Source organism: Pituophis catenifer, unplaced genomic scaffold, assembly GCF_029215685.1.
Source record: "Pituophis catenifer annectens isolate HBS135680 unplaced genomic scaffold, rPitCat1.0.hap2 SCAF_8, whole genome shotgun sequence".
Taxonomy (NCBI): Eukaryota; Metazoa; Chordata; class Lepidosauria; order Squamata; family Colubridae; genus Pituophis; species Pituophis catenifer.
In genome coordinates, this window is record NW_027256888.1 from 17,266 (window position 1) to 27,481 (window position 10,216).

General features: G+C 38.1%; 1 protein-coding gene across 2 annotated transcripts; it reads right to left on the reverse strand.

Annotated features, from left to right (window-relative positions):
- Window positions 1-449: 449 nt before the first annotated feature.
- On the reverse strand, window positions 450-10,153 carry LYAR (Ly1 antibody reactive). 2 transcript variants are annotated; one of them, XM_070948872.1, is made up of 9 exons: window positions 10,071-10,153; window positions 9,367-9,543; window positions 7,894-8,008; window positions 7,493-7,600; window positions 6,581-6,664; window positions 4,861-5,218; window positions 4,290-4,358; window positions 2,370-2,455; window positions 450-764 (listed from the first exon to the last, which is right to left on the reverse strand). In XM_070948872.1, the coding sequence occupies exons 2-9, from the start codon at window positions 9,486-9,488 to the stop codon at window positions 630-632; spliced, it is 1,077 nt and encodes a 358-aa protein (XP_070804973.1). In that variant the 5' UTR covers window positions 9,489-9,543; window positions 10,071-10,153; the 3' UTR covers window positions 450-629. The 2 variants fall into 2 exon arrangements, with proteins under 2 accessions (XP_070804973.1, XP_070804972.1); XM_070948871.1 differs by having other exon boundaries at window positions 10,046-10,130.
- Window positions 10,154-10,216: the final 63 nt, after the last annotated feature.

Genomic DNA, 10,216 nt, shown 5'->3' on the forward strand with positions numbered 1-10,216 from the left:
TATTTCCACCACTGCTCTTCCTTAGTTGTCTGTGGGAGCCTGAAAATGCGGGGCTGGCCTGGTTCACTGGCAGCGCTGACAGGCTTCTTTTTCTCCTCCTTGCCGCCGTGCCAATTGGGCCTTACTACCGCATGGGCCAACCTGTGAAGGCACACTCTACCAGCGTAGAGCAGAAAAGAGGACAGGAAAAAGCAGGGGACCATGCTGCAAGGCACTTTCGGAGAGGAAGTGGGGGACGGCTGTGGAGAATGGACAGGAAACTGGCCATGTGGGGAAGGTCATTCTGAAAGGAATTCAGGGCTGTCCCCAGAGGAAGACTTATTGCTTTCAATGGCACTTACGTATTTATTGATTTGAAATATTTTGTTGTGCCCTTGAAAGTTTAGAAAGCCAGCATTCACTGAGGTAGCAGACAAATCAAACAGAAAACGTAGCTCTTGATTAATAACAGAAATATTTCAATTGTGTTTTGGTCTTTTACAAAATGTTTTTAACTTTAATTTTCATATAAGAAAGAAAATGAATTTATAATCAAATACAGCTATATTTCATTTCCATATAACAAAGAGTTTTCTATTTGTTAATAAAACTGACAATGTACAAAATAAAGATCATCTAACCCCTAAAAATTATTTTAGAAGTTTAACCTTTTCTTTTAAAATTCTAAAGTTAGGATTGCTGCTGACTTTCTTCTTAAACAGGGCTAGGGTTTCCTCTTCAGATTTCTGATGGTCACCTGTGACTGCGTAATACTGAGCTATAACCTACAAAAGAAAAGGAAAAGATCATTCAAAGGTTTGATTCTGTTTTCAGTTCAGCCAATTTTCTAGATTGTCTCACAAACATTTTCCTTTGGAAATTGTGAGAAGCTTATCACGTGTGCAGATGTACACTTTTCCTTTTGCTTAACTATTGAAAATAATCTGCACCTACAACTTAACTTTACAATGTGGGACCTGTTCATTTAATTATATTTTTCCCAATGCTTAAAACTTTGACCAAGCTGCTAGACTAAATCCAAAGTATTTATAGTTTTTAGGAAAATAATGGAAATTGTAGTTTTCACTATGCCTGGGGCTTAACAGCATTTCCGTTAATGGCTCTGAACTCTGCTGCTTCAGTAATTCTAGGCAGCTCACATACTGAATTATGTTAAGAAACAACATAATGGAACTTTGAAAAGACGACAAAAGCCAAAAACCAAGTAATACCTACAACCAATTCTGAGCAGCCTAAGAAGACAATATCTGCACCTGCCCCATATCTAGATCTGTTAAAGCCAAACTACTATAGATGCCTTCTTTTCAAGCTTCTGATAGCATTTAATTCTCTCACTTTTATTAAAACTTGTTAATAAAATATATGATGTCCAAATTGCAGAGAAGTGTTTTATGGTAGTAAATGCAATTGTTTTTCCCACAAATGAAATACCAGAAATCATTGTAATGGTTTAGCTGGATAAACATGTTTTAAAGTTCATAATTTTGCAAAGTGTCCAGATTAAAAACAGTGGCAGAAAAGATTGTTTTAAAGGAAATGCACAATGCCAATGAAAGGATACTGAATTGCACACAAGAGTCACTGAGCTCCACTGGATTTAAATTTTAAGGAGTTAGCCATAGGTCTACATTTTATTTAGACTGGGATAACACTGGGGTTTGTGCTCATATATTGGACAATCATTGTAACCTTGCCTTGGGGAGACAGTATCAGCAATTCTTTTCCATGAATGAACTGTGATTTCAGATCTAATTAAATTTTCAAAGATGAAGTCAAAGCCATTTTTTAAGTAATAAAGTTTAAGCACAGAGCATACTGCAAATACGGCGGATCCCAGATCTGGGTGTTTTCCGCCGTGCCTTAAAGACGTTTTTGTTTCATCAAGCCGAGCTGACCTGACCTAACTTTTTTAATTTTTAAATTGTTTTAATTTTAAATTGTTAAATTATGGGTTTTAATATAGGGGTGTTTTAACTGTGGGCCAAATTAATTTAATCGGTTTTTAATTTTGTTTTAATTTTTGTACTTTCTGTATTTTATCTGCTGGCTGTTCACCGCCCCGAGTCCTTCGGGAGAAGGGCGGTATACAAATATAATAAACATAACAAAACGACATTGTTAAAATGTGGCTTGCTAGCCATTGGACCTTGATTTTCAATTCCATGAAATAAATGATTACAAACAGTGTATTTATCACAGTAGTTTTTTTAAAAAAAGATGTCAACCAGTAAAATTGCTGAAATGCAACCCAAACTCATAGCACACTAGAAGCACAACAATTTAGCAGTCCACTGTACTTTAAAGCACTTTTCTTTTAATTCAATAGTGCTCCCTCTTCAATTTTACATTCATAAAGTAAATTCACACACCTTTTTCCTTAGTTTCTTAATGGATAATTCATTGTCGGGTGCTTGCTTCAAAACAGCTCTTATTGTTCCTTTCCAGTTGAATTTACCTGTAGAATTGATAAAAATACTTTAAATGATCTCCTTACATTTTGACTTAAAATAGTGAAAGAAAGAAAGAAAGAAAGAAAGAAAGAAAGAAAGAAAGAAAGAAAGAAAGAAAGAAAGAAAGAAAGAAAGAAAGAACCAAACATAGCACTAAGTATTCTTTATAAATAAGTTTCTGCAATAACAAGCTTGGGCACTGAAAGCAGTACTTCATTTATACATTTATCTGTATGTGTATGCCTTCAAGTCAGTGTTGACTGCTGAAACTGTTTAGCCAATTCCAATTTTCTTTGCAAACCTCTTTTTCAGAAGTGGTTTGTCATTGCCTCCTCCTTACGGCCAAGAGATAGAACTTTGTTACCTAGCTGGCTTTGTGCCCAAGACAGAACTAGAACTCTGAATTTCCTGGTTTCTAGCCTGGTGCCTAAAACATTAAGAATGACACCGCTTAAGGCTTTGGTTTGGCCAAAGGCAGCCTTGGGGATTACCATCTTGCTTGAAAAAATATCATAAATCATTTTAAAGTAATGTGGATGTCAGAAACCAATAGCACAGAGGGGAGAAGCATCAAATGTGTATTTTATAAAGACTGCTATGCAGAAACACACACACACACACACACACACACACACCCGCTACCTGCCCCCCCACTTGCAAAACTTATGCTATCCTTGTGGGGGCATCATTGAGTAAATTATTATATACACAACAATGTGAAATCACAGCTGTCAATTCTTTAGCTAATTTTGGCTTTCCAATGCATCAAATTCTCCCCAAGAACCCAGGATGGCATCTACATATTATTATGGTTCATCACTATTGTTTTTGAAAAAGAAAACACAAAAAAGGGGAAGAAAAAAGCAACCTCCCCACCCAAAAATGAATGCAGAGATTTACAAGCAACACAAAATTAGATAAGAATGTTAAATTTTCATTAATCTTAAATAACTAAAAAGTATGACACTTAAATCATTTTAAAATACAAGAAATTATTCTCAGTAATAATCATCATTGTGTCAATCAGAAAATATGTGATTAGGAATTATAGCAATTCCATTTGAATAATTGAAGATCAAACCTCATTTAACAAATCACTGAAACTCCATTTTGAAAGAACCCCAAATTTTGGATGTAGTGCAAGGTCACATACAATATAATAATCCAAAAATGGTTTCCACATTGACTTCATTTTAATGTCAGATTTACTTATGAAATATTAAGTTATTCTGGACTTCCCCAATTCAGTTAGCCATTCATCTGTCAAAGGGAATGATACAATACTTTCAATAGGACATGTAAAAATCTTTGCAGCAGTTACCCTGTGTAAAGCCAGTGTGTAAGTTTTAATACTGTTTAATAAAAAATAACATACTTGAAAAATAAATCTAGTTTTCACAATTTGTCTCATCTTATTAAAAATCATCCTGCCGCTCTGTAAGACCAAACCAACCCATCTCTTCAAAACGGTACCAACAAAGGAGTGCTTGGAAGAGGGACAGCCGAAGGGCGTTCTCACTTGCCTGCCTGCCTCCCTCCTTCCATTTGTCTAGAAGCAGTCAAGGCAGTTTCTCCTCAGAACACTGGCCTGAATCTAGCCTGGATTAGAGTCAAAATCTCTCTTCCAATACTTCTGGAAACCAAAAGGGAACCTTAAACACAGTGTCTTTCTACTGCCATATTTGCCCATTTTGAACACTAAATTCTATATCAAAATTCCAGCTACTGATCAGCCTTTTATGGCAGGATACCTGTAAATCTGTTTTGAAAATAATACTAGTGCCTGTAAGATTTTCCATTATTATCATCATAATACACATTGATAAACCTCCAAATTACCTCGATGTTTATCTTTGTTTTCTTCCACTTCAAAGCAGTTCATTATTTTGGTGGGAATGGGAGACTCATCTGCATTATAGGGGAGCAGGGAGAGAAAAATCAAGAAATTAAAAAAAAAAAATAGAAGGCTTTTTGTGGTGAGAACCACCATCATCATATTAAAATCTTGATAGTAGCTGAATCTGCTTTTCTCTTTACAAATATTTCATTACCCAATGTGGCAATTTCACTGAAATGTAACGTTTGCAAGGAAAAAGCCAAGCCCAGGAAACACTTAGGTCCCAACCTCTCAGCTCTGAGTTACACATTATTCTGGGTCTAATTCCAACCCAAAAAAAAAAGATACCTCCTGTTCCTTAATGTAATATAAGGGGGCATTCCCCAGGGCTGTTAATTTCACTAGCTTTCATTCCTCACATGAAAATTCTCTCAGTTCTGCTCCTTGCCTTTAAAGAGCCTATTTCATTTTCTTTCCCTGATAATTGTTTAATAGAAGAAGATAAATGGATTTTCTTGCAGGATTCTAAAAGAGCTTTTAAAATTAGGAAGAACGTGAAAAACACATTAGGACCTTTTGTGCAGCTGTTCTTGCGTTTCTTCACACGTGCCTCAGCTGTCTCAGCTTCTTCTGATTCTGGGCCATTTCCCTTCCTTGGCCCTTTGACCAAGCCGGCTGCTTCTTGCTTTGCCTTCTTCAAATGATTACTCCGGGGCATTTTTATGCTGCCTTCCTCAAGAATGTCTTGCCTAGATTTTTCACTTTTTAAACATCCCAAGTTTTCTTGCAGAGCTTTTAACTTTCTGATACTTTTCTTCTCTTTTAATTCCTTTTTACTTTTTTTCTCTTTTGGTTTCTCAGTCTTTGTGATATTGTTTTCTGATACCACAGGCATAATTTCATTTTTTACAGATTGAGTTTCAAGTGTTTCCTGTTGGAGAATTGAGTGGATTATATATCACCATGACAAATCCAATATTATATTAGTACATTTGAAGTCTATTTCTTTTTATTACTCCTACTACACTTCTGTTGTTTCAATAGTTGAAGATCTCTAAATGAATTACAACTAAAACCATTCCAAAACAGAAAAATAGCAAAAAGAATAAAACGTACACACAAGAACAATATGGGTTTATATAACAATATAAAACATACTATTCCAACATGGAACAGGCACTTAAAATCAATTGATAACAAAGCAGCAAAAACATCTGAGGGAAATAAGTTTCACTGAAATTAAGATGAGTATTTCAAACAATGCATTTGAAAGGCAGAGTTTTGCATGACCACATGGCAGTATTTGATCTAGCCAAAGATACTGAAAATGAAAACTCTTAAAGATTTTCTACACGGGCTACTGACATAACTTTCAACCGCAGATAGTTCACCAGTTCCCAGCTACCCTCCCTGTGTGGGAACAGCAGATAATCTATTGATGCTCTGTTTTCCGAGATTTGTTAAAACTAATTTTTGGCTTTGCTCAGATATTGAGAGGATGAGGGCCTTCAGGAATAGCCATTGAAAACCTTCCCTGACTGAATAAAGGAAACTAGGGTGCAGAGTGGATTTGATTTAAATCGAGTTGATTTAAATCACAATTTAAATCATGATTTAAATCACTAGTAAAAAGGCTTGATTTAAATCAACTCGATTTAAATCATAATTTTTAAAGAGCAACTGTCATCTCTGCTACTCCTTTGACCCACTGTTGACTCACCGATAGTCCCAGTGTTGCAGAATATACAGCCTCATGCTACATAACTAAGCTCCATTTCATGCTGAATAAACTAAATTATTTATGTATCTTAAACAGAAAACTATCTTACAATAGATTTTTACCCCAAAAGTTTTTTATTAAAATAAATCCGATAAAAATCTGATTTTTTTGATTTTTTTAAAAAAATCATTGATTTTTATCCACCCTGCTAGGGTGGCAGGATCCATGTTTTTCATTTACCAAAGAGCTTGCTAGAGAAAAAAAAATGTTTACCAACTATTTACATTATGTCTCTCTTATCAGATTTTCAAAGGCCAAATAGAAGAATTTTTATCTGGCTTGAATTCTTCTCAAATTTCAAGTGTATCTGGTCATAAAGCACATTATGTGATCGCATATCTTAACAGCAGCAATCATGGCACTTCCCACTGCCATTATTAAACGAAACCCACTGGTCATTAGGCAAGGACCCATCCTCAACCAAGGCCTCTCCCAGCCCAACCTTCCTCCTGCACTCCCCCAATAGTGCTTATCACAATATATTCCAAATGCCACAGTAACTGGTTTGCTTACCTTTCTTGTTGCTTCTGAAAAAATATCCCAGACTTGATCCTGTAGAGTAGTATTGTGGATTTTCAAACTGTTGGCCATCCAGTTCTATTTAGGCAGAAGGGGAAAAAACCCCTCTATTTAACCAGAACACAAATGTATTTTCTGACAAAAGTAGTAAATCAGCAGAAGGCCACAACTACCTGTTCTTAAACTATTTCTTCCAGTCTGTTAACAACCAAATGTACAGAATTTTCCAAATAGGCTGCTATAATTTTGCCATAGGCTTTAGCCCCTCAAGGGTACAGCAGTCGTGATTAGCGGCCAAAGTGGAACCGCATGTCCTTCTGACCATCCTGAGGTTGCCTGCAGTAGCATATCTGCTCCTTAACCCCAGACATGTTCACTGATGGGGCCAGGAGGGCTCAAGCAGTGGGATCACTAGGAGGCACAAATGTGTAATTAAATGGGGTTAAATAAGAAAAAAAAAATAGGGTCTCAGGGTTTTCAAATTATTTGGAAAACATGTGTTTTCCACAGTATAATTTAAGAAACACTGAACTATGTGGATTCTTTAAGAGAAACTCTGGTGGCTCAGCAGACTAATTAACATCCACTTACATCTGCTGCCTGCAATTACTGCAAGTTCAAATCTCACCAGGCTCAAGGTTGACTCAGCCTTCCATCCTTTCTAAGGTAGGTAAAATGAGGACCCAGATTATGGGGGCAATAAGCTGACTTTGTATAAATATACAAAAGTATGAAGGCTATTGCTTAACGCATTGTAAGCCGCCCTGAGTCTCTGGAGAAGGGCGGCATATAAATCAATTTTTTTTTAAAAAAAAAGGTTACTTTTGCTTTAAGGAACCATAATAAAGAAAATCTACCCTATACTAGGTCAGGTTTGAGGCATAAATACTTAACTCATGAACATACCTGAAATTTGCGTTTCTTTCGTGGAATATTGTCGTATACATACATCTGTTGTAAAATATCTCGAACTCTGACATTAATGTTAGTTTCCTTTATTATTTCATGAATCTTCTGCAAATGAAAAACAGGCTAATGTGACTGGGTAATACACCAGTAGAATGTTTTACGTTTCCTATTGTCGCATTGAATTTTATATTGTGAATTGCTACAGGATTAAATAGTTAAAATACTGAAGTTCATGTAATAAATTGATATAACTCTACGCAAAGCATTATATTACATTACTTAGTTTTATTTAATTTTACTTCGCCTTGGGTGTCATTATAGAAAGAGTGTGGTATAACAAATAAGTATGTTTTTTTTTTAAATTAAATGGAGTTTGTGGTTTGCTAGGTTTACTTCACCTGAATCCACTCCTGCTGCTTGACGTCTCCTTTGAGGACTTTGGCTTCATAATTCTTTCCCCCATACTTCTGATCTTCACTTAGACACTTCACGTGGTATTTATAATCATCATCCCTGCATTGTAAATGCAGATTTAAATAACCCTTAATGGAAGGCATTTTCCAGAGCTCTTCCCAAAGATTTTACTGAAATATATTAAAGCAGCATAACTAATTTGAAAGACATTGGTAGGTCTAAGCTAGCTTTTCTCCCAACTGCTCCACAAGAGGGTATGATTGGAAAAAATAATAATTGTTTTCTTATGCTGTGCAATGCTAGTTGGTGGAAATTTTTGCCTGCCTCCACTCAGCTGCTGGTCTGCTACCTTGCTGTAAATATTGCAAAATTTGGATTTTGCAGGTTAGAAATAAGTTATATTGTGAAGTACAAATATATTTTTGTTTTTATTCTGGAATCCCCTTGAGACCTGAAAATTATGTCAATGTTTTCTCCAGGGTAAAGAGGTTGGAAAAGGCTGGTCTTTGCAAAGAACTTGCTTGGCAGAAAGGCATTTAAAGGACCGCCTCCTCCTTACAGAATACTTCTCCACGGTGGACTGCCTGCCAACATTTTTTAATGCTGCCCAAATGCCAGGCAGGGGCTTGCAAGCAATGTTTCTCTGCAGCAACCCCACCTACCTTACAGAGTGCTCTCCTCCTAGAGATTAGATAAGAACCTTCATCATTGCTGTTGGGAAGCAGCTGAAGACAATTACTTCCAGAGGGCCTTTGAGAACGAATGATCACCATTACACTTGCTTTGTAATTGCTGGTAAATTTGCTGTTTTTTTCAGTGGTTAAACCTCCCCCCCCCCATTTTGGCTGAAATCCAGCAGTATACAAATGCAATATGCTGAAACTCAAGATCGTGTTCAAAGTAGAGATAATCAATTATCTAGGCTGACTTTAGGAAGTTTTAAATTTCTTCCCCCTCCTCTTTCCAGATTTATCTTTTCTCAAAATAAATTATATTAACTCTTATTTCCTATCTCTGTCAATTTTCCATACCTTGCCCACACTGGGCTCTATTAACCTTTTTGTTACTTTCCCAGATGTTCCTAGAGTTTTCTTCCCCTATAATCTGAGATACACCGGATGTTTATTTATTTTAGTTTAGCTGTTTCTGCTGTGGTTGTAAAGCCAATCATGCTGCTTGATAGTGATAAGCCATAGTTCCAATGCTTCTACTGTGTCCTTCAGGTCAGGCTGGATGTTGAAAAACTCTTGGTAATAACACAGGCCCCCTTTTTTTTTTTTTGACATCCCAGTCCGGCTCACAGTTCTGGAGCTCCCAGGCAGCACACTAGCCAGTATTTTTAACTTTTGTGCTCAGACAAGGCTGGCCTGATGCTACAACTGCCAAAGCCTATTGAAAAGCTTCCCTAGAAGACTCCCAGTGCCAAATGATGAAGACACAGGCTGGTTTCAACCTACCAGAAATCCTTCCCGCAATCCATGCAAGACAGACACAGACAGTTTCGGCACATGTTCACATGCTTTTCCACCTGTCCCTTCTTCAGGGCTTCTCCGCAGGCATTACATGTGAAAAACACCATTCTGAAAAACTATATCTGTTTCTTCGAAGTCTGATTCACGGCTCTTCAACCAATCCTAGAAATACATTGAAAACAGAATTAACAATCTGATGCTGTATTTAATGTAGGATTAGAAATTCTATTCCAGAGAACAAAAACTATCCAAGCACAACATGATAAGAAAATTACTCTAGCTCGGAGCAGCCCACAGGGAACAACATCGCCACAGGAGCTGCCAGCAACTGTGTTTTTATTCTTGGCAACCACAAAGGGCGGCGGCGGCGGCGGGAGAAGCAACGCTGCCCGAAAAGCAGTAGGAAGCCTCCCCCCCAGCCGGCCTCCGACGCTTATGCTCCTGCTTACACCACCACCACCACCACCACCACCACCCCGTCCTACCCCACCCGGAGGCCTCGCAGGGGCTGGGAGGCTTTTTCGGCCGTTGTCGGGGTCCCGCGGCGCCCCCCACCCCCTCCACCGCATGCCCTCATTAACCGCCCCAACCCTGGCGGGGAAGAACTGGGCCTCAGCTAGGAAGAGGCCGCCCGGGGAAAAAACCCGCCAGTCGGAGCACGGACCGCTTTCGAATGAGGAGAGCCGCACCTCGCACGGCCGCTCAAACCGGACAAGCTCCGGACGGAAGCCGTCCTAGCGGAGAGTCCGTCGTGCGCAGGCAAAGAGGCACGTTCCGGCGGCGTTCACGAGGCGCATCGGACGTCCCGCTCTATGATTACGCCGCCCGACTTCCG